General features: G+C 50.6%; 1 protein-coding gene across 3 annotated transcripts in view; it reads left to right on the top strand.

Moving 5' to 3' along the window:
* SDK2 (sidekick cell adhesion molecule 2) overlaps positions 1-24,540 on the top strand; it is a 314,110-nt gene that overhangs the window by 156,701 nt on the left and 132,869 nt on the right. For all 3 annotated transcript variants that reach the window (XM_054535716.2, XM_054535717.2, XM_024235631.3), the window contains exon 3: positions 16,673-16,779. In XM_054535716.2, coding sequence (XP_054391691.2) covers positions 16,673-16,779 — 107 coding nt within the window. The remainder of the gene's footprint in view (positions 1-16,672; positions 16,780-24,540) is intronic.

The following is a 24,540-nucleotide window of genomic DNA, read 5'->3' as shown; positions in this document are numbered from 1 at the left end:
GCACATTGTAGGTACTCCTGTATGGGTTGAATGATTCATAACAGTGGGAAACTACATAAGGACACATTTCGTGACTGCTTACCGAATGTCAAGCGCTGTGCTAAGCACTTTGCAGTCGGTTCTGCTACTGTGTGATGGATATGTTTGTAGAAATCACCATGCTATGCCAAACTATGTGATAAAAAACAAAGGGCTTACGGGGGAAATGGAGTGGGGGCAGCAACATGCAACTTCATTAGCAACACATTAAAAAAGAAAGGAACTTAATGAAGATGATTGCACAATTTTACACATATTAAATGGTTAAGAAATGCATAACTACTATAATACTTATGGCACTTTGCCTTGGAAAAGGCTCCCAGTTTGCTTGCGGAAGTGGGTGTCAGAAGGGGTGCAGCTTATAAGTTACTGTTAAGTGGTAGAAGGAAGGTTGTCAGAAATTGGAAAAAAAAAAAAAAAAGTTGTAACAGCAGGTGTGGGTGTGTAACATTTGCAGTGAGCTGGGGACCCCAGAGCCGTGTGCATTTTGTGCACAACTGTACATCCCACCTCAGCTGGGTGCAATTTTCTCTATTGACTCCTGCTTCTTGCAGACAAAACTGTGCATAGCAAATGCAAAGTCCACAGATGCTCATATCGTTCTCTAATATATCAATCGCAGTGGAACAAATGTGTGTTTGGAAACAAGCCTTACAGCGAGCTGCCTGAACTTGTATTTTCTATAAGACAGCCATCTTGGCCAGGCGCGGTGGCTCATGCCTGTAATCCCAGCACTTTAGGAAGTTGGGGCAGGTGAATCACAAGGTCACGAGATCAAGACCATCCTGGCTAACATGGTGAAACCCCGTCTCTACTAAAAAATACAAAAAATTAGCCAGGCGTGGTGGCGGGCGCCTGTAGTCCCAGCTACTTGGGAGGCTGAGGCAGGAGAATGGCGTGAACCCGGGAGGCGGAGCTTGCAGTGAGCCGAGATCGCGCCACTGCACTCCAGCCTGGGCGACAGAGCAAAGCTCTGTCTCAAAAAAAACAAAAACAAAAACAAAAAAAAACAGTCATCCTTACTTTGCCCATTATACAGATGGAGTGTCCGAGGTATAACGAGGTTCTGTCACTTGTCTGAGGTCACGTGCTTAGTGAATGACAGAGCTGGAACCAGAGTAAAGGGTTGTCTGAAGCCACAGCTGAGGTTGTTAAAGACTGTGACTCTTTGGGGCTATGATCAGCCTTTTCATCAACTATGATCAAAGTCATCTCGCAGACTGGGAAACTGAGGACCGATGAGGCAGCACCCTGACCTCGTCATCACCTAGACCCGTTTCCCATTGAAGCCTTCATTCTGACCTCCTGTCTCCGTCACACATGTGACTCCATCTCATCACAGAGCATCATAAAGTTTTGTGTGTGCAAGGACTCACCCTGGGAACTCCATACATGCAGATTCTGATCAGCAGGTCTGGGGTGGGGCCCAAGATTCTGCATTTCTGACCCACTCCCAGGCGATGCTCCTGTGGCCAGTCCCCACACCTCACTGTGAGCAGCAGGGCTGTGGAACGCCTTCCACCTCTTGCCCTGGCCCTGCCGCCCCATCCGTCAGTTCCCTGCTGGCTGAAACTGCTTCCCCAGCCACTGGACCTGGTCATCACCCTCTCAGCCTCCCTCTTGCCAGTGTCTTCAGCTCCCTGGCATTGGGGTCCATCTGTCACAGCTTCCTGGAAGAACCCCAGCCTTGGGTCAGCCCAGCTTTCACCCCCACCTTGCTCCTTCCATAAGGCTACTAAGCCCTGCTGAAGAAAGCCAGCCACCTGTGTAGATAGCACCTGTACAAAGTCAAGGTACTGGCCAGGCACGGTGGCTCACACCTGTAATCCCAGTACTTTGGGAGGCCGAGGCAGGTGGATCACCTGAGGTCAGGAGTTCAAGACAAGCCTGGCCAACATGGTGAAACCCCATCTCTACTAAAAATACAAAAATTACCTGGGCGTGGTGGTGCGTGCCTGTAGTCCCAGCTACTTGGGAGGCTGAGGCATGAGAATCACTTAAATCTGGGAGGCAGAGGTTGCAGTGAGCCGAGACTGCACCATTGCACTCCAGACTGGGCGACAGAGTGAGAGTCCATCTCAAAAAAGCAACAAATAAAAAACAAAGTCAAGCTACTGCCCTCACCTGTGCCTTCCCACAATTTCCCAGTCAGCTTACTCATCCTCCACAGATGCTGTTTTGAACCACCAGCCCACCGCCCCTCCCTTCCCTGCCCCCTTCCCCGGGGAAGTAGGAGCATTGTAAGGAATTCATTTCTCCCACTTCCTGTCACCCTGCTTCAGTTAACTCTGCCCTACCAGGCCTCTCTTTCTGCCAGGGACTGCACTCCACTGGGTACAGGACCCCAGACCCTCAGGAACTGGCTGCTGGCTCCATCACTTGTCCTCTCTTTCTGCCTCTCTCTCTTTTTTTTTTTTTTTTTTTTTAGAAGCAGAGTCTCACTCTGTCACTCAGGCTGTAGTGTAGTGGTGCAATCATAGCTTACTGCAGCCTCCAACTCCTGGTCTCAAGCAATCCTCCTTCCTCAGCCTCCCAAGTAGCTGGAACTACAAGCACATGCCACCACTCCTGGCTAATTGTTTTATTTTTTGGTAGAGATAGATTCTTGCTATGTTGCCCAGGCTGGTCTCAAACTCCTGGCCTCAAGCCGTCCCCCTGCCTTGGCTTCCCAAAGTGATGGGATTACAGATGTGAGTCACTGCTCTCGGCCTCTACTTCTCCTAACTGCTCCCACCACCAATGTTTAAACCTGCTCAAGTCTCACATCTTTAAAAACAAAAGTCCCTCCTATAGACCTCCCTCTGCCCCACATTCCCTCTCTTGCCAGGAGCCACTCTCCTCTTTTTAGCACACAACTTTGCATTCTCCACCTGTCCAGACCCCTCCTCTCCTCACCAGCTGTGCCCACTGAAACTGCCACCCACCCCAGACCATCAGGTGCCCCTTCATGCTAGCACCAGTGACATCTTTCCACTGTACCCTGGCCCCCCAGCACCATTGTACACAGTCAGCCCCATCACCTCTCTCCAGTCTATGGCAAAGACCAAATTGACCTCTAACCCTTTGGCCTTGACCAACCCCAGTTCCCTCTCCAGTCTGCAGTCAGAGTGACCTTTTACACATGTAAACCTGCCTATTTTGCACCAGGGGTTGGCAAGCATTTTCTGGTCCAGGACAGACAGTGAATGTTTGAGGGTTCACAGGCCACACAGTTTATGGCAACCTTCAACTCTGCCTGTGCAGCAGGAGAGCAGCTGCAGATGCTGTGTGCACAAATGCACATGGCTGTGTCCCAGTAAAACCATTTATGGATACAGAAATTTGAATATCATATAATTTTCATCTGACATGAAACATTACTCTTGATATTGTTATATTTTGCTAAAAATGTGTGAACTCTTTCTTCCTGGTACACCTATTGTAGAGGCTGTGGCTCTAGATTTGACCCGTGACTATAGTTTGCTAAGCTCTGTTTTATAGCCCTGGTTAATACCCTCAACATATTTCTACCATCCTCAGGAAAAGGCCCAAATTCTTCAGCCCAGCCCACAAGGCCTGGTGGGGACTGGCCCAGCCATGAAGTCCAGCCTCCCCGTTATCCCAGCCAGGCTCTTTCTCTGGCCAGCACCACAGTCAATGTCTCAGGAATCTCTGTCTCTGACATCTACTTATCATGCCTGGCACTCTTCAACCATCCTTGCCTTCCCCTCGGGATCTGCACTGGACAGCACCTCTTCCTTTCCTTCCCTCGCTCCCTCAGCCTCCATCAGTACCTGCACTTACCTGAGCCTTCCTGCCCTCAGGAAGGAGGTGGAGAGGCCCAGCCCCCACCTCTCCACACATGCACACCCTCCCAAGTCCCACCCATCTCTAAGTCACCCCACGGCTCAAGCCTCAGCTGTTATGGGTTGAATTGTGTCTCCTCTAAAAATATATGTTGATGTCCTAACCCTTGGTGCCTCAGAGTGTGACCTTATTTGGAAATAAGGTCATTGCAGAGGTAATTGGTTCAGCTGAGGTCACACTAGACTAAGGTAGTCCCTAAATCCAATACTATGGGGTCCTTTTAAGAAGACAGGAGAGGCCAGGCACAGTGGTTCATGGCTATAATCCTGGCACTTTGGGAGGCCACAGAGGATCATTTGAGCCCAGGAGTTCAAGACCAGCCTGGACAACATAGTGAGATCCCATCTCGATTAAGAAAGAAAAGTGGGGGAGGAGAGAAACCCAGAGAAGAGAACACCAAGTGAAGGCAGAGGCAGAGATTGGAGTGATGTGGCTGCAAGCCAAGGAACACCTGGGGCCCCCAGAGCTCAAGGAGGCAGGAAGGATTCTCCCTAGGAGCCTTCATGCAGGGCATGGTGCTGCTGAGCTTGACTCAGACTCCTGGCAGCCAGGGCTGTGGAAGAAAAAATTTCTGTTGTTTTAAGGCACCCAGGCCATGGTGCTTTGTTACAGCAGCGCTGAGAAACAAATACGCCCCTGGATGCCCCAGTGTCCTGCTTCCCTCAAACAAGTAGGGCCTCTTGCATCAGGGAACCCACTCACTGTGAGGGAAGAGACTTCTCAGCCAGCACCACTGTGCATTCAGCAGGTCTTAGGAGGCCGCTTCTCCCAGTTTGAGAAGCAACTGAGTCTCCCCTGCACACTTGGGAGGCTGGAGTGAGCCTGGAGAAGTGGATCCATGGGGCTGCTCTGGCTGCCCACCATGATTAGGCCACAGAGCCCCAGCCCCTTGGTTTCCTGAAGCCTGGTTTCCATGCAGCCTCTTTATCAGCTTGTTTTAATTTGGTTTCTTTCTGATCCACCTTGGCATGAAAAGAATCATAAAGAATTTCAGCCGGGTACCAGGAGCCCGGGACAAAGGAGTCCTCCCCAACCCTGGGAGTGGGAGCTGGGTGGCGAGGCTTTCCTCCCCGAGCCAGAGGAGCAGGGAGCAGTGAGGAAATTCTAAAGCACAATTGTAATCGAGGTGAGAGGAGATGCTCCTCTCATTTTGCTTTTCTGTTTTCTTGTTTTTTAAAAAATAAAATAAAATAACCACACTGCCTCCTCCAAATCTCAGCATTTCTTTTTTCCCAGCCATTTAAACTGAAACCTGAGTTTTAACTCCTTATACCTTGGACAGGGCTTGTCTTCTGTGGTTTTTCATTCCTTTCTGCTCCTAGTAATAAAACTTCTGTCTGGCTGGGCGCGGTGGCTCATGCCTGTAATCCCAGCACTTTGGGAGGCCGAGGCAGGTGGATCACTTGAGGTCAGGAGTTTGAGACCAGCCTGGCCAACATGGTGAAACCCCAACTCTACTAAAAATATATATATATATATACACACACACATATACAAAGATTAGCCAGGTGTGGTGGTGCACGTGTCTGTAGTCCCAACTACTTGGGAGGCTGAGGCAGGAGAATTGTTTGAACCAGGAAGGCTGCAGTGAGCCGAGATCGCTCCACTGCACTTTAGCCTGAGCAACAGGATGAGACTCCATCTCAAAAAAAAATAAATAAAAATAAAGTTCTGTCTTGTGTCGGTGCAGAGTTGTCCTCGGGTCGCCCTACTCTCCTCCCATCTATGTAGTGTCTCTCTCCCAGCTGGGCTCAGACACAGCTCCTGCATCAAGGCAAGGTCTGGGCAGCTCCCCAGAGGAATTTCTTTCTGGAGTGTGAAGCAAAAACAAGCAGAGAAGACCTACCGCAGAGCAGTCCTGAGGGCCCCAGGACAGGTCAGGGCGGGCAGGTATAGGGCAGGAACACGGATGGGGTCACATGGGCCTGAAAGGGAATCTCACTTTGCTGCCTCCTAGCTGGGTGACTTCAGGCCACATGCTCAACCTCTCTGAGCCCAGGACCCCTGGCTGTAAAATGGGAAGAAGAGTCCCTTCCCCTGTTGTTGACCTGGGAATGAATCAGATAGCGTGTGTCAAGTGTTTGGCTCACAAGCCGATGCTGCTACTGTGGTTGTTATTTAGGGAGGGATCCCTGCTTATTTTCTCAAGCAGTGGGAGTCCCGCTCACCCAGGAGGAGTAGCCGTCTTGGGCTCCCAGCCCTGTCCTGCCCTCATCTCACCTCGCTGGCTCCCTCAGCTCTCTCCTTTGCTTTCTCATCCAGCCAGACCTCTGTGGGGACCACTGGGCTGATGAATCACAGTTTAATGAAGTCCTTATCCTTGTTCATTGAGAGCACTTAATTGGCCCAGAAGGTCCCAGGGCCAACAGACGCTTTCCCCCAGCTGTCGCAAGCCAGAGCTGTCACCGTGATAGCAGCCCCCAGCTCGATAACACCGCCATCCTCTCATTGACCGCAGGGCCGGGGGATCAATCAGAGCCTTACAGGCTCTTCTGGCAAAGCAGGGGAGGCTCGGTGGTGGCCAGCAGGCCCTGAGACATCTCCTCCCCTTATGAAGCAAACCGCCCAGCAGCAGGTGCTTGTGCAAGCCCCAGGTTGTGCCTCAGCTGAGCAGCCGCTTTCAGGCACATCTGTATCCAGCCCTGCTCAGCCCTAGGAGGAACCAGAACCAATAGGAGACAGACCTTCTTCTTCTTTTTTTTTTTTTTTGAGATGGAGTCTTGTCACGCAGGCCAGAGCACAGTGACGTGATCTTGGCTCACTGCAACCTCCAACTCCCTGGTTTAAGAGATTCTCCTGCCTCAGCCTCTTGAGTCACCAGGATTACAGGCACACGCCACCATGCACCACTGATTTTTGTATTTGTAGTAGAGATGGGGTTTCACCATGTTGGCCAGGCTGGTCTCGAACTCCTGACCTCAGGTGATCCTCCTGCCTCAGCCTCCCAAAGTGCTGAGATTACAGGCGTGAGCCACCACACCCAGCCTATCTCCCATATTCTACAGTCGGTGTATTAGTCGGGGTTCTGCAGAGAAGCAGAACCAATGGGAGAGAGACAGATGCATGAGGTTCGTTATGGGACTTGGCCCATGTGGTTATGGAGGCCAGCCAAGAACACAAACTGCCACTTGCAAGCTGGAGACCCAAGAAAGCCAGTGCTGTAATTCAGTCTGGGCCCAAAGGCCTGGAAACCGAGAGCCCATGGGTGTAAGTCCTAGAGTCTGCAGGCCGGGAACCAGGAGCCCCAGCATCCAAGGCCAGGAGAAAACGGGCATCTCCTCCCAAGACAGCACGTTCCTCCTTCCTCCGCCTTTTTGTGCCATCCGAGCCCTCAGTGGATTGGATGGTTCCCTCTCACACTGGCGAGGGCTCCGGCTACGTCCTGCGAGGGGAGAGGGCTTTCACCGCTCTGTCTCTGTCCGCTGTCTTTTTGTCTCTCTCTTTCTCTGTCTCTGTCTCCCTGTCTCTCTCTTCTTTACTCCGTCTGCTGATCCAAATACTGATCTCTTCTAGAAATACCCTCACAGACACACCCAGGCCATCCTTTACCAGCTGTCTGGGCAGGCATCCTTCATCCCAGTCAAGTTGACACCTAAAATTAACCATCACGTCAGAGTCAGGGGTTCCTCCCTGTTTTGTCCACTGCGGGTAGCCCCCCTCCACCCTGTGGTTCCCTAGAAGGCGGGGGGAACACACTGTGCCCAAGTCCCCCCCTCCTCCGAGGGACACAGAATCCTTCCCTATCCCAGTGTCTGTCCTCTGGGAGGGGACAAGTCCAGGGCCCTCCCCCACCTTCCAAGGATTCTGGAACCCCATGCTCAGCTTGCCTGGGCTTGCCTGTCCCCTCCCCAGTGCCTGCTCCAGAACCAATTCTGGATCTTCCCCTAACCCTTCCCCTCCTGAGGCTGCTGCCTCCCCTTCAAATGGCAGCCCCGTAGCCCCCCAGCCAGGAGCACAGCATCCTTCCCCAAGCACCATCCACAGAACAGGCTGTGCCTGTCACCAGCTCTCACCAAAGATGTGGGAGGGGAATTACAGCACAGGACGGAAACTGCTTAAAATAGAAAAACAGACATTGCTGTTCCTGAGGTGCCCTGCCAGTCCTCACCACGGGGTGCAGCTGACATCACCCTCCCTGGCCAGCCTGCTGCCACTACGTGGCCTTTGGCTGTGTCTTACATGGGGAGAGGGCTTTACCTCTCTGTCTCTGTCCCCTGTCTCTCTTTGTCTCTTTCTCTGACTCTGTTTCTCTGTGTGTGTCTCTCTCTATCTCAGCCTCCCTGTCTCTCTCTTTCTCCCTAGATCTCTCTGTCTCTCTGACTCTCTCTCTCTCTGTCTCTGTCTCTCATTTTCACCCCCACTCACCCCCAGCAGATCCTTAGGGCTGCTACCAGAAGGGAAATTCAACATTACAGCCACTTGATCATACCGAACAGTTGAGCTCTGTTTGCCTCAACCCTTTCCATGCCTGAGCCTCTCCTTCCGCAATCAAAAGATCCACTAAAGGGGCTGCCCAAGCCATCCAGCTCCTTCTTTCTGGGCCTCCAGTGTACTAGATTGGCCAGCACTTAGCAACAATTTTCATTAACATGGCCCAGATCAAAATTTAGGCCCTGCCCAGAAACACTCTGCCTCTGTCTATCTGAAGCAGGAGGAGGTAGACAGCCAAACTGTCCTCTTCTTACCCCAGGAATGAGAGACCCCAAGCCATCGGATACATACCCTGTTGAGATTCATGTTGTCAATGTGCCAAACTGTCCCAGCATTCTAGGTACTTAGCTGTGTAGCCTGGGGTAAGTTACTTTCTCTCTCTGGGCCCCGTTTTTCTCATCTGTGAACCGAGGTTTATGTTAGCACTGCCTCTGCAGTACTGTGAGGATCAGATGAGTGGATACGTTAAAGTCCTAGAGGGAGAGGAGCAGAAAAAAATAACTATTGGGTACTAGGCTTAATACCTGGGTGATGATAAAGAAAATAAAACTTAAGTCAGGTACGGTGGCTCACGCCTGTAATCCCAGCACTTTGGGAGGCCAAGGGAGGTGGATCACCTGAGGTCAGGAGTTCAAGATCAGCCTGGCCAACATGGCGAAACCCCGTCTCTACTAAAAAATACTAAAAATTAGCCGGGCATGGTGGCAGGTGCCAGTAATCCCAGCTACTTGGGAGGCTGAGGCAGGAGAATTGCTTGAACCCAGGAGACGGAGGTTGCAGTGAGCCAAGATTGCGCCATTGCACTCCAGGCTGGGCGACAGAGCAAGACTCTGTCTCAAAAATAAATAAATAAAAATAAAACTTAAAAAGTAAAATAAAATTACAGCAATGTGATTAAAAAATATAAAGTCCTTAGAACAGTGACATTTATTATAATAATAATAGTTATTATGTTAATTGCATAATGGTATATTGTCGTTATTTATTACCTGGTACATGTTCTTTTCCCTTTTGATCGCCCTGGACAGAGTTTTGCCTGATTTCTTGAAGAATCTTTGCAAAAGAAAACCCACAAATATAGTCAGTCTTTTTCTAGCAGGCCACCAGTCCAGTGGCCAGGTCCTCGAGCACCACCTAAGTCTTCCTGCTGCAGGAACAGGCCCAGTGTGTGCTCACAGGTGTCTGAGGACACACACACACACACACACACACACAGACATGCACATGCTCAGCACTTGCTGCCTCTCCTGCCTGCTGCCCAAAAGTCTGTGGGGAGAGGGAAGGAAATCTGGGTTCCCGAGCTCAGTGGCCCACTGCTATCCCTGGAACCTATGTTGGCCTCAGACATCTGGAGTGACACTGCAGGCAGCAGGCACACAGGGTCCCCTGACCCCCGCAGTGGACATGATGACCCACCTGCCTTCTCTACCCGAGCACAGTTCACTTGAGGAGAGGAGGCCTCATCCAAACATGTGTGTGCACAAATGTATGTGCACAGTCATGTATGAGTTTGCAGGGAGGTGGATTGCATGAGTTTGCATCTGTGTGCACAGCACGGCATGCATGAATGTGCGTTGTACCGTGGGTGGGTATGCATGAGTGTGCTCCATGTATGTGCACAAGTGTGCACATGTACACTCACACACACCCCCTTCCTCCATGGGAGCATCACCGCGTGCATCTCCAGGCGTCTGATTTATTAACGAGGACAATACAAGGAGAGTGTGCCTATTATTTCTGGTGTCCGCATCAGCTCCTGACAGCTTTGTGGAATTGAAATATCTTATTTAATGCGAGTAAGAATCATTTTAAATATCAACTGTGACACTGAAGGACTCGAACCAAAAAGGGCATTGTGTGTTTCCATGTATGCTGGAGAAGATGCCACATTTGTTAGGCAGTTATTTTCCCCCCTGCTCCTCTCTTGTTGCTAAAAATCCAATTATCTGTCCTGGCTCTTTCTCTCACTGTTGTCTTACACCCTCCACCCTGAGCTCATCTCTTCATCTTCGAAGAGTGGACTGAGCCGCAGGGTCCTACCGGATTAAAATCAGGACAATCTGTGATGGGGATGACGAGAACGGGTGTGGATTCTTGGCGTATCTTCCTTCACTGCCCTCTTTCTGCCCCGAGCCCCAAGCCCAGCCCCTGAGGTGCTCTCTCCATCGCCTGCTGCTTTTGACCATTGAACTGGGAGAAAGCAAATCTTCCTCCACCCAGAAGATTCCTCAATACTCTGCAGCTGTCAAAAAGCCCGAGGAAGCTCCATGTACAGCTATGGAAAGATTTTTGAGATACATTGTCACTTGCACAAAGCAAGGAGCAGAACAGTGCATACAGGAGGCCATGTCTCCTGTTTATAATGGGGAGGGATTCTAAATGTGTATTTGCTTGCATTTGCATAAAGAAGTTCTGAAAAGACACTCAGGAAACTAATGACAGTCTTTTCCTCCCTGTGTGTGCTGGCGATCAGGATGACAGGGCAGCTGGGGGACAAGGGTGGGAGAGATGTTTTGCTGTGTACTTTTTCTTTTCTTTGAATTTTGAATTGTGAATATATTTCCTATAATAAATAAATAGAGAGAGGTCCTTTGAGAGGACCTGGGGGGGTGAATCCAGGTGTGTGCTGGCTCCCAGAGGCCACAACCCAGCAGTTCTTCCTCGTTGAATAGAGAGTGAGGTTGCAGGTCACCCAGCCACCGTCACTGTTCCTCTTCCCTGGAGGAGCCAGGTTCCTGCTCTTCCACCTCGAGGAGGCACATGGAGGTGATTGGGAGGTTGGGGGGTCAGAAGCCAAGGAATGTGCCAGGCAGGGGACTCCGTGCTCCCCTAGTGCTTGGCTGAAGCCCCTAGAGGATTCCCATTCTAGGGGGAGGGCCTCTGCCTCACCCTCTTAGTCCTCCTCTCTGAGCCTCCCCGCCAATGACTCTTAACATTTGCCCCTTCACTTGGCAGGCATTTGTAGAGGCATTTGTATCCACGGCCTCTCTGGGTGCTCACATCAAAGATGGCCATCATTATTCCCATTTTACAGCCAGGGAAACTGAGGCTTGCAAGGTCCCATAACTTGCCTGGGCCACACATCTAAGAAAGAACAGAAGTGAAAGTCAAGTGTAAGTCCCCCTGAGGTGGAAGTCCTGGTGGCTTCTCCAACGCCAAACTTCTTCTTGAGTGGATCGGGTGGGGACCCTTCAGCTCCTGCCCTGCTGCTCATCCGGGAGCCATTTAATCCACCCCTGACCCCCGGGGTGACCTGGATGGGGCTGGACTCAGCCAGTTTCCTGCTGGGCTGGCAGCTACGGGTGAGTGAGGCAGGCAGAGCTGGGGGCTGAGTGTGTCTTGGTGGCCCAGGAGGGAGCGCGTTGGGGATAATGAGTGCTGTTACTGTCATTATCAGAGATGCTTACAGTGCGCTGGACTCGCAAACCGAGAAGCTGGCCAAATGCCTCTTCCACCCGCCTGAGAGGCAGGGAGACGAGAACTGCAATTTGGGTGGAGTGAAGTGGGTTTCCCTGGTAGGAAAGGCAGTGGGCGGAACTGTTACTTTAAATAATGTTGCCTACAAGCCAGAAATAGGTCTCCCAGGCAGGGAGCACCAAAGAGACAGCCCAAAGAGACGGAGGCGGAGGAGCGGGAGAGAAGTTGTACCCGCACTGCTGGGGCAGGGAGTACCTGCCCTCGACCACAGAGGGGGACAGATGGCGGCCTGGGGGAGGGGAGGGAGCCAGCAGCCCATGGGCCTTCCTCATGGCCCTAATTAGGCCCTAACTGGGACCTGGGGGTTCATGGCTGAAGCAAATAGACATAGTCCTCGCTACTTGGAAGGTTGAGGCAGGAGGATCACTTAAGCCCAGGAGTTTGAAGTTACAGCGAGCTAGGATCTCACCATTGCCCTCCAGCCTGGGTGACAAAATGAGAACCTGTCTCTAAAAAATAAAAAAAATAAAAAATAAACGGGCTTTTATTAAAGTTTAAATTTTACCATGCTTCACTGACATCAGCAAACAAATCCAGATCCAATGAGCCCCTGATGCCTTTTTTATAATGTATGCTTAAATTATGTGCACAATGTGCATCTTTTTATTTTATTTTTAAAATAAAAGCAATATATGCGTACGATAAAGAAAATTCTGATGGCATAGAAAGACATAAAATCAAAAAATAGAAGTTTCTTCCCTCCCCATCCCAGGTATCTCTCCCAAAAGGGAGATAACACATTCTGGAGTATCCATCTTTAAAAATTTTATGCCTATCCCAATTGTGTTTGTGTGGTTATAAGTGTGTGTGTTTGTGCTTGTGTATTTGTATACACACAATACACAGAAATATATATATACTATTTCAATTTACCCAAATGGCATCACAGCAAATACTATCATGTCATCACACTATTCTTTACTTTTTTTTGTTTGTTTGCATTTTTGCAACAAACTTAAATTATTATTGGTTTTTTTGAGACAGAGTCTTTGTTGCCCAGGCTGGAGTACAGTGGTGCAATCTCAGCTCACTGCAACCTCCACCTCCTGGGTTCAAGCGATTCTCCTGCCTCAGCCTCCCGAATAGCTGGGACTACAGGCGTGCGCCACCACTCCTGGCTAATTTTTGTGTTTTTAGTAGAAACGGGGTTTCGCCATGCTGGCCATGCTGGTCTCGAACTCCTGACCTCAAGTGATCTGCCCACCTCAGCCTCCCGAAGTGCAGGGATTTTTATTGGACCAGTTTGTACGATGTAAAACATTAAGGGTTTGGTAGCCTGTAACAATGAACAGCAACCGATAAGAATATATTATCAGTCTTGTCCCTAACAGTCAACTATGAGATTGTTTAGCATCTTGCTATCGCGTGCTTTTATTCGCAAACCTTCCCTTCCTCCCCAGCTCTTACTTTCCCTCCATGCTCTGTGTGTCTTGGCCACCTTCCCACCTCCTCTCATAACATGTGTTCATTCTATGGTTGCTGCATCATTTATTGATCCAATTCCATTTTGATGGACATTTAGTTTGCTTCCAGCTTTTGTTTGTGTGTCTCTGCAATGGCAAGCAAATGCTACAGTGAACATCCTTGCACATATTTTTTTGTCACATAGTTGCTAGTGTATCTAAAAGACCAGCTCGCTGGGAGCAATGGCTCACGCCTGTAATCCCAACACTTTGGGAGGCCGAGGTGGGTGGATCACCTGAGGTCAGGAGTTCGAGACCAGCCTGGCCAACATGGTGAAACCCCATCTCTACTAAAAATACAAAAATTAGCCGGGCATGGTGGCAGGAGCCTATAATCCCAGCTGCTTGGGAGGCTGAGGCAGGAGAATTGCTTGAACCTGGCGGGTGGAGGTTGCAGTGAGCCAAGATCACGCCACTGCACTTCAGCCTGGGCAAAAGAGTGAGACTCCATCTCAAAAAAATAAAAATAAATAAATAAAAGGCCAGCTCCCAGGAGCACAACCTCTGAGTCAAAGAGCTGGCATATTCGAATTTTCATAGACTTTTTCCCAAAGGCTGGACCAATTTCCAGTACCACTAACGGTCCTGCGGGTATACCTTCCCCTCCCCCCCACTCCTGCCAACACTGGGTTTGACCACACCTGAAAATCTTTGACGATCTGCTAGGCAAACATGGTCTTGTCGTCTTGATTTGAATTTCTTTCACTATGACGGAAGTTGAGCATATTTTCATGAGTTTATCAGCCATTTCTATTTCTTTTCCTCTCTCTGGTGCTTTTTAATAATATCTGATTCCATTTCCAAAGGCAGAGAGCTTTTCCAGCCCATCTCTTCTTCCATCTCCCCTCTAGGGTCACCCTATCACTTTAGAGAGCCAGACAGTTCCCCCACAGTGGCCTCCCCTTGCCTCAGGAGAGAGGGCAAGCAAGCAGAGAGGGCTGAGGGTGGATTTGAAGATTAGGTGAAAGGAGGAAGAGAGATTTGCCTGAGCTTGGGCACTGCTCTCTCCCCGCCACCACGCTGCGCACAGTAGCAAGAGACAGATAAGAGCTGCAGCCGGTGACAGAGATAAGGGGCTTGGGCAGCCAGAAGGTTCTGGAAAATGCTGCAGAGCCAGAGCGAACTTGGCACGTGGCCGGTTGTGAGTCAGGCCTGCATGGACCCAGGATGGAGGGTGGGGCCCTTGGGATGTGCCCTCAGCTTCACAGCCAGGCTTGGAGTCTGAAAGGCTCTGTGGGACTTGGCCTCTTACAATGTGTGAAACTTACAGGTTACTGACAAGATATTTCTGAGCCTCAACTTCTCCACCTCTAGAAGGAAGGTGCTAGTAGGGTTAGTGTGGAGATTAAATCACAGGCTCTCAAATGCTGACCGATGACAGTTTGCAACTGTCCTCATAAAAGTCAGGCTAGGGTAGTGGGCTTTGTGTAAAATACAAGTTTAAAAATTTGTTAAATATTGGCTGGGTGCTGTGGCTTACGCCTGTAATCCTAGCCGTTTGGGAGGCAGAGGTGGGAGGATCGCTTGAGCCCAGGAATTCAAGACCAGCCTGAGAAACATAGAAAGAGCCCCTTCTCTTTTTTCAAAAACTTTTTTTTTAAATATAAAGAAGCAGAAAAAGTTTTAAAAATGCCTTTATGCTGAGATTAGGAGTTTTTTGTCATCTCAGAAATGTCCTTTTTAAATTAAATGCTGACCATTTCTATTTATTTTTCTCTCCCTGACACTTTTTAATATTATCCCTTTTTAAGTGTTTTTGTTGTTGTTGCCTGATTATTTGTCTGTTTGCTTTCTGGTTGGTTGGTTTTAATAATCTTGGCAAAGGAAGAAGTTCACAGTCTCATATTGGTCCCACTTTTTTAAGTGTTACTGGTTCATGATATTCAATAGGCTGGGAACTGCTGTGTGAAATGAAGAAACGTATGAAAAGTACTTAATACGGTGTCTGATGCAGAGATGGTGCTCCAGAAGGGGTGGTTGTTGTTTCATTCTTGGGAAGATGATGATGATGATGGCAGGCCCTAGCCAGATCTTATGTATTAATAAAACAAAACTGGCATCTCCCGGGAATAAGGCTGCTGCATCCCAGGGTTGGCACACCTAGAGATACCCTAGAGGCAGGCGTCAAGGAACTTGTCCACCAGGTCAGCTGGGCAAACCCTAGGATACCCACGAATTGGGGAGAGGTGTCCTAGGACATCCCTTCTTCCTCTGAGGGTCCTGTGGGACCATTGCCTAGGGATGGGAAAGGTGGCCACCAAGGGTGAACCAGGAGAACTAGCCCCTGGTCCCCAGTCCCCTCCATCCACTCCTGTCTCACTGTCAGAAGCTCCTCTCACTGACCTGCCTCCTCCTTGCCTCTCAGCCAGGTGAATGTACATACACCTGTTCCCAGCCTCCTGCCCCCCAGTGCCAGAGTCTGCTGCTCTGCTGGTTACAAGTGTTTCTGGAGTGGGCTTTCAAGGGGCCAGCCTGGAATCCCACATCCTGTCCCCAGAGCCCACGGAACACTAGCCTGTCTTGTTCAGAAGGCTCTGCCTAACCCCGCCAGCCCAAAAGCTGCAGTGCAGCTGTATTATTAGTCCGTTTTCATGCTGCTAATAAAGACATACCTGAGACTGGGCAATTTATGAAAGAAAGAGTTTTAATGGACTCACCGTTCCATGTGGCTGGGGAGCCCTCACAATCATAGCAGAAGGCAAGGAGGAGCAAATCACATCTTACATGGATGGCAGAAAGCAAAGAGAGAGGACTTGTGCAGGGAAACTCCCCATTATAAAACCTTCAGATCACGTGAGACTTACTCACTATCATGAGAACATCATGGAAAGACCCACTCCCATGATTCAATTATCTCCCACCTGGTTCCTCCCACAACACTTGGAATTATGCGAGCTACAGGATGAGATTTGGGTGGGCATCAGGGGTTGTCTGTAATTTTAAGAAAGGAATGATACTGAGCATTTGGGAAAACATGTAAATTTCCCTGTCTCTGTCACCTCCATCCATTTCAGCTAATATTTATAGCACAGTCCTCTGCAAAGACAAAAAAAAAATGCCCCCACCTTTCTCAGTCATGTGAGTCCCAGGTCAGGGAGAATAGCTGCTTCCAACAGAGCTGACACAGCCTTAGGGTCAGGGTCAAGGATTCGGGCGCAGCACCTTCCCTGCTTGGAGAAGGGCAGGCTAATTCCCAGGCAGCTGAGCAAAGGCCTCATTGGCTTTGGGAGGAACCCTCCTATTTATTGATAAAGACTTTTGTGTGATCCTATGACATGGCCAGAGAGTCAAGAGTTCCCTGGTACTCTTATTCCAAAAGAGGGTGACCTGGCGACCTCTCACCTCTGAGCCCAGTCTGACCTCTGTACCCCTGCAGCTGCCTGACTTGCTCACTGGCTGTCTCGTCTGTCCCGTAGATACATGATCACCAGCCTGGACCGCACCCACGCTGGCTTCTACCGTTGCATCGTGCGGAACCGAATGGGGGCCCTGCTGCAGCGGCAAACCGAGGTCCAGGTGGCCTGTGAGTACAATGGGGACCCAGCAGCAGGGGGGCAACTGTGGTGCTGGGGTGGCACCCACCAGTCACGTCCTGGGCAGAGCCAGATCCTGTCATGGCCATTAACACCCACTGAGTGCCCATGGTGCCCCTTCCAGCCAGTGACCTCATTTTACAGTTGGTAGAACTAAGGCCCAGAGAGGTAGCAGGCCCTCTTCAAGGTCATGCAGCTGTAAGTCTCATGCACATCTGCTGACCCTGTGACCCCATGACATGTCCCAAGAGCCAAGAGCATCCTGGTGCTTTTCATTCATTTTAGACAAGGGTGGCCTCGTCTGTGTCCTTCAAATGGAACCAGCTGATTTGTGTTTCAAAAAAGGGCCTTGCACCTGCTTCCAGTGCCGCCTCTGTAGTCCCCCTCACATCTGGGAAGGGGCATCTTCAGAATGGCCACTCTGAGTCTCTCCAGCTACAGCCCTCTTCTCAGCAGACTTCCCCAGGCCTCCATGACTTTTATTTTGTTTTTGTTTTTGTTTTTGTTTTGAGTTGGAGTCTCACTCTGTCATCCAGGCTGGAGTGCAGTGGTGCAATCTTGGCTCACTGCAACCTCCACTTCCGGGTTCAAGTGATTCTCCTGCTTCAGCCTCCTAAGTAGCTGGGATTACAGGCATGTGCCACCATACCCAGCTAATTTTTTGTATTTTTAGTAGAGATAGGGTTTCACCATGTTGGCCAGGCTGGTCTCCAACTCCTGACCTCAAGTGAACTGCCCACCTCAGCCTCCCAAAGTGCTGGGATTACAGGTGTGAGCCACCGCGCCCAATATGACTTTCATTTTCCGTCCTCCAACTCGCTCAACCCTGGAGCAATAACAGCCTGGAGGTCTCCGTGATCTTCCGGGGGTGCTGGGAGGTGCCTCATGGTGAGTGCTGAAACTCCAAGGGGAAGGGGAGAATGAGGAATAAATCAGGGTTCCCAGAAAGGCTGGGGGGCAGAGAGTGAAGTGGGAGGCCCTCAACAAGCCTTTGTGGGTAACGGCCTTCTCCCCCGTGCCGCCAATTCCAGAGGATCTCCCTCCAAAGAGGAAGGGAAGACAGCTTCAGAAGAACCCCAGGGCATCTCAGGGGCCAGGGTCCTAGAGCACCAACCGACACTCTTCCCCCAAGACCCAATGTCGCCTTCCCAGCCCTGTCCCCGCTTCCTCAAATATCTGCTGTCTTCTAGAAATGAGGCTTATTATGGGCTGTTGCATTCTGGGTTTTCTTAGAAGTCCCACGTTGTACTGTGGGACATAACAGGGTGGCAATCCTTAGAGAGGCCGGAATTTTTTTTAAGGCACCCTCTCATCTGGAGCACATGGGGGCATGCTTCTAAATTAGCACAAGAGAGAGCTTGCTACTTAAGGAGAAGTGCAGGAGAGAAATCTAAAAGAAAATCTCAAGTGAGGCAAAGAGTGTTTATGATAATTACGGAAAACAACCATAATCAAAAGTGGAGGATGGATTGTCCCCATAAATCAGCACTAATGGCAACTCAACTTACTCCAAGGAGCAGAAAAATCCCTGAATTAAAGTGATGGATCTCAGGCAGCTGTCAGCGGCTGGAGGGCTCCCTGGGAGTTTCGCTTAGTCAGTGCTGAGAGTCCAGGGGGCAGGGGGAAGCTGTGGCTGGGCCTCTAGAGAGACTGCATATGTGTGTGTGCACGAGTGTGTGTCAATGTGTGTGCATGGGTGTGTGCAAATGTCTGTGTCCAGGTTGGTTGGCTTTATTGTTCACGTGTCTGGGAAAGAATGAGTGTGTATATGTGCGGGTGTGTGTACAAGGATATTTGTGTGTGTGTGTGTTTGCATGCATGCATGCATGTGTGCTTGGGTATATGTTTCTGTTGCCAGTCTGCCTCTCACCTGTGTATTTGAGAGATAGTGTGTTGTAAGCATGAGTGTGAGTGAGTGCAAATGTGTGCCCTTGCATTGCATGTATTCATGTCTGTGCATTCGAGTATGTGCAAGTGTGTGCACATACATGTATTGGTTATGTGTTCAGATGTGCATGTCTGGAGTAATCTGCCTCTTTGTTTACCTGTGTGTGTGTGTGTGTGTGTGTGTGTGTGCGTGCACACACAGTCGCAAATGCCATCCAGGATGCCATTTAGTCCAGGCTGTGGTGTGGGGGTAGGTGGTAAGTTCCAAGCCCTTGGCTCATTGGAGACAGTGGACACTTTCTGGAGTTGAGAGCCCCCGAGGTGAAATGACACAGCCTCCCTGGGGTTGGCTCTGCCAATCAAAAAGAGAAAGGAAGGGAGGTCAGTGTTTCTGTGGCTGAAATGCTTCTCTTCATGGCTGTGATAGGAATCCCTGAGCCCAGACTCAGCTCCTTGACCCTCCTCCTTAGGCAAACTCCTTCCCACATACACACAAACCCAGGGTGGGGGGAACTCCCTCCACACCAGGCCAGACACGTGTGTGGTCCCTTCCCCTGGACCCACAGGTCCTTCTGCCTTCACACCGGGGGAGGGGTGTGACCAGGCCCATCTGCAGGGCGAGCAAGCAAGGTGCACTGATCATGGGCAAAGGTCCTGGCATTTCTTGGGTGCTGCAGAGAAGGGCTCAGACAGTCCTGGGCCCTGCCCTCTGGGTACTTCCAGGCCATGAGAAGCAGATGGAAGGGGACTTGTGCTGCCTGACACCCTGACACCTGCCTGACACTTATGCCCAGGCACAGACCCTGGGGATGGGGGTACCCTGAGCTTCCCCTTCCCCACACTGCGGGTTCCAAGGGCCCTGGACCACCCTGGGTGATGCTGGCAGTGATGACCCTCAGTGGCAGTGACATATGGGGGCCTGGCTCAAGAGGGAGCTTCTGAGATCCAGGGAGTTGCTGAGCTCCAGGGTGACAGTGAAAGGGCTTTGTGGGTAGTACCTTACAGTGTTGGCAGGCTGGGGGCTCATCACCATGACAAACAGTGTGGCTTAATAAAAAGAGTGGACTGGCCAGGTGCGGTGGCTCATGCCTGTAATCCTGGCACTTTGGGAGGCCGAGGTGGGCAGATCACAAGGTCAGGAGTTCGAGACCAGCCTGGCCAACATGGTGAAACCCCATCTCTACTAAGAATACAAAAATTAGCCGGGCATGGTGGCGTGCACCTTTAATCCCAGCTACTTAGGAGGCTGAAGTGGGAGAATCGCATGAACCCAGAAGGCAGAGGTTGCAGTGAGACAAGATCATGTCACTGCACTCCAGCCTGGGCAAAAGAGTGAGACTCCATCTCAAAAAAAATAATAAGGCTGGGCGCGGTGGCTCATGCCTGTAATCCCAGCACTTTGAGAAGCCAAGGCGGGTGGATCACAAGGTCAGGAGATTGAAACCATCCTGGCTAACACGGTGAAACCCCATCTCTACTAAAAATTTAAAAAATTAAAAAAAAAAAATTAGCCAGGCGTGGTGGCACATGCCTGTAGTCCCAGCTACTTGGGAGGCTGAGGCATGAGAATTGCTTGAACCTGGGAGGCGGAGGTTGCAGTGAGGTGAGATCACACCACTGCACTCCAGCCTGGGTGACAGAGCAAGACTCCATCTCAAAAATAAATAAATAAAATAAAATGAAATAAAATAAAAAGAGTGGACTTTGGAGTCAGACAGACCACATTCACATCCTTGCTCTGTCCTGGATTGCTGTGTGACCCCAGGGAAGTGACTGGACCTCTCTGAGCCTCACCCCAGCTCAGGTTCTTCATCCATAAAATGTATTAATAATATCGACCTCCTAGGCTCATTGGAAGGATTTCTTGAGCTCATATGTGCCAAAGCGCCTAGCCAGCTCCCACACAGTACACCCTGCATCAGTGGGAGTGACTGCTGCAATTAATATTCTATATTATCACTTTAAGGAAGTAGAGAAGCAGGCCACAGAGCAGAATAGCCTTCAGTAAATGCTGTCCCAGCAAAATGCAGCAGGCTGGCACCTTCCCCGGTGCCATCCTGCCAGCCCGGCCCTGCCCCTCCACTACCTCTCGCAGTGGGATTCCTGCCCTGTTCCAGCAGCCCCCTCAAAGCCCCAGAGCTCCAGGTGCCCCCAGACATGGTTAAGACCATGGATGTCACTGCGTTCCACCAGGACCACGCTGTGCTGCCAAGCTGTGCACATATGGGTAAGGCCCCTGGCAAAGGAATAGGACACCTTGGAGTGGCTGAAGGGGGAGCAGAGAGAAAGATCCAGGTTAACCTCCCCCTGTCCACCAGCTGCAGCTCCCTGAAACCAGCGCTGGAAAGAGCTGCATCTGCTACTGTGCACGGCTTTTCAGGTGTGAAGCTGTTTCCTCCATAATGTCGTGAAGTGGGAACCACAGTCCACATCCCTTTGGGCCCTAAAGCCAGGCAGTTAGAAAAGCCCTAGGAAGTCCTTCCAACCCTTGAGAAGGACACAGTTCCTGACAAGCTAAGGAAGGTTTCACCCAGCCAGGATGGGAAAGGGAGAAGCATACCTCCCCCATTCATGCCCTTGCCGGACACACTGGCCTCATCCCAGGGGGCCTCCCTCTCTAGCTGTAGAAGCTGAGGAAGAATGCTCTGTCCCAGCCCCACTTCCCTGGGATTCTGGGCCTAGGGAAACACAGCACTCGGCAAAATCATTCTCACTCATAACAGTGCTCGTCCTGAGGGTCAGTGTGCTGGGAAGGGCACGGTGGTTCTCATCCCAGCCTGCAGAGTACAAGTCCCCATCTCCATGTTACAGATGAGGAAACCGAGGCTCGGCCGGGTGACACACCTTGTCTAAGTCACACAGTTAGGAAAAACTGGGATTTGAACCCATGACTGCCTGATTCCAAAACAGCCCCACTCTGCTGCTTGAGGATAAGAAGAGAAAAATCAAAATTGAGTGTGTGGGAGGAAGGTGAGGGTGAGCTGCTGGTGTCAGGATTCAGACAGAATCAGGGACAGCCCTGGGCTGTAATAATCCATGTCCAAACAGCTCTGCAAATGCACGGGGTCTCCCACCTAGGGTCAATGTCTAGCGCCAGTGGGTGGGGTGGGGTAGACCCTACCAATCACATCGTTTTCCTTGCTCTTAGCAGTGTGAGTAGATGAAAAGTACCTACACAGAGCTCCAGGGTTCTTCTGTGTGCCAGGCATGGCCCTTGTGCCTGAAATAATGGCATGTTTTGGGGATGGAGGTCCGAAAGCGTGGATTCTAGCCCCAACCGAGGCACTGACTAGCTTGGGACTTTGAGCACCTCCCTTCCCCTCTCTGGGCCTCAGTTTTCCCATCTGTAAAATGAGATCCATTTCAGTTCTGACATTAATAAGGTTAAAGTGACCTTCAGAGTCATGACCCATGGGGCCCAGCCTGGAAAGAACTGTCCCCCAAAGAAGCCCAGAGCCCCCCAAAGATGCAGAGCCTAAGGGGGTTTCCCCAGAGCCTCCAGAACGATCCATCCTGCTGTGCCATTGTGTAAATGTCTTTCTTCTGTGGGCTCCCAGGACAGGTCTAAGAGGTTAGAAGGCAAATCGTTTGAGGAACATAAGAGGGGCAAACTGGGGCTCAGAGAGGTTGCAGAATAACCCTCAGTTCCACTTCCACAGCTGGCAGTTCCACCATCTACCTTCTTCCTCCTGGCAGGGTGTAGCCGTGGCCCCAGCTGTGAGCCCTGGGTTTAAATCCCGACTCACCTCCCACAAGTGACCTTAGGCAAGTTACTTCTCTGTAACTTTGGTTTTCATTGTGTAAAAAAGGATGCTACCATAAGTACGGACTTACCTGAGTGGTCGAAAGGATTAATAAATCAACGCACACAGACCATTGCAGTGGGTTCCCAGACTGGGCGGCACTCAGGGAGAAACAGACTTTAGGTCAGCCAGGAAAGGTGTCCTGGAAGAAACAACCTTCTTGAATCTGTCTACCCAAGTAGGTACATGCCTAGCCACCCTCTCTACTCCTGCTCTCCAGGGCTGGACTAGGCTGAGGCAAACCAGGCAGTGAGGGTGCCCAATATAAGGAGGTGCTCATTCTCAAGTGCTCACCCCATACTTGCATGACCCCAAGAGTGGGTGCCTCCTTAAATCTTTCACCCTCAGCACTTCAGTCCCCTCTCCCTATCCCGGTCTGGGGCCCTCCCAGGATTCTGCGCTTCAGGCCTGCTGCAGCTGCCTGTCTGCCAATCCGTCTGCCTCCTTACACACACACGTGCAGATGGCACACAGTTCTGAAAGGGGGTGGGGTATGGTCACTTTTCCCAAATGCCCCTCCCCTCCTTGGCTGTTCCTGCCTCCTGAGGTGAGAAGGGCTTGTCCTGGGGCCCTAAGCAGCCAGTTCTCCAATCATGGAGCCAGGCTGGCCAACCCCTGGCACCCAGCCCCCTTCCCAAAGAGAACTGTGAATTGGGTTCTAATGAGAAATTAATAAGGCAGCTGTGCTAACAACTAATGATAATGGCAAAGTCGTTAAAAAAGGATTCTTTACATGTTTTTAATTACAGCAATTAAGGGGAAGTCAATAAAACATCTTCCCCCCTCCGCAGCCCCTTCATGTCCCCACTCGGAGTCTCTTCTTTGTGTTTTTTAAGTCACCATAAATTTCCAGCATTCAGCATGTGGGATGAATGGCTGAGAGGGTTCAGAGAGCCTTCCGGAGGTGGCAGAGGACCTCAAGCCAGCGTTTCACCACATCCAGGTCCTGAGGGCACCTCTGTGTTCTCCTCACCTGAGCGAGACCTCCTGACCCCTTCCCCCAGCCCTCATCTGTGGGACTCAGACTTGAAACCATCCACTCCAGCACCAAACCCATGCACCCACCCACCCATAGCAGGGCAGAGCGCCTACCCCATCCTGGGAGGCTGGCCAGCTTCCTTCCTACCAGGCAGCTTGGCAGCCACTCCTGCAAAAGACAATTGGAGGGCAACAAGCCCGCTGTCACGTGGGTTAGGAGTAATCCTAAAATGCCACCCATAGGCCTGTTTCTCTTCATTTTCAATCTGAGGTGTGGGTATTAAATGCAGGATGCTTAGGGGCCAGGTAACAGTTCCTAATAACATCACTTTGTCTTTCTGGAGCACTCATATTACCTGAGTATTCACATCACTCAGGAAACAATGATTGCTACACACCCCCATATGCCAAGCACTGTTCCAGGCAGTGGGGACACAACGAGAGACAAAACCAAGACACACGTCTCTGCCCTCGAAGAAAGTAGCAAGAGAAACAAAAGTTAAAAGGTGAATATATAATATATAGGTTACAGATAAGGCCCAAGACAAAAACTAAAGTGTTCTAAGGAGAGATGAAGCTGGGCAAGAGGTTTGGAGGATGGGGCAGGGGTCTTATTTGATATGATGGTGGAGGGTGGCCATTGGGAGGGGGTGACATGGAGTCGAGTCTCAAAGGAAGGTTGCGGGGGGTAAACCATGTAGACAGAGGAGATCATTCCAGGTCAGACAGCAGGTGCAAAGGCCCTGAGGCGGATGTGGGTGTCTGAGGCCAGGTAGCTGAAGTGGAGTGGGGAAGCAGAAAGTGGAAGATGGTGAGGCTGGAAGGAGAGAACGTGGGGACAGATCCCAGCATTCTAAGCTGTGGTCAGTGCTTTGGCTGTGTATTAGCCTGTTCTCAAGCTGCTAATAAAGACATACCCCAGACTAGGTAATTTATAAGGAAAGAGGTTTAATTGACTCACAGTTCCACATGGCTAGAGAGGCCTCCCCATCATGGTGAATGAGGAGCAAAGCCACATCTTACATGGTGGCAGGCAAGAGGGCTTGTGCAGGGGAATTTCCACTCATAAAATCATCAGATCTC

Source organism: Pongo abelii, chromosome 19 (genome assembly GCF_028885655.2).
Source record: "Pongo abelii isolate AG06213 chromosome 19, NHGRI_mPonAbe1-v2.0_pri, whole genome shotgun sequence".
Lineage (NCBI taxonomy): Eukaryota > Metazoa > Chordata > Mammalia > Primates > Hominidae > Pongo > Pongo abelii.
Note: the sequence above shows the minus strand (reverse complement) of the source record. Positions and strands in the feature narration are given on the sequence as shown.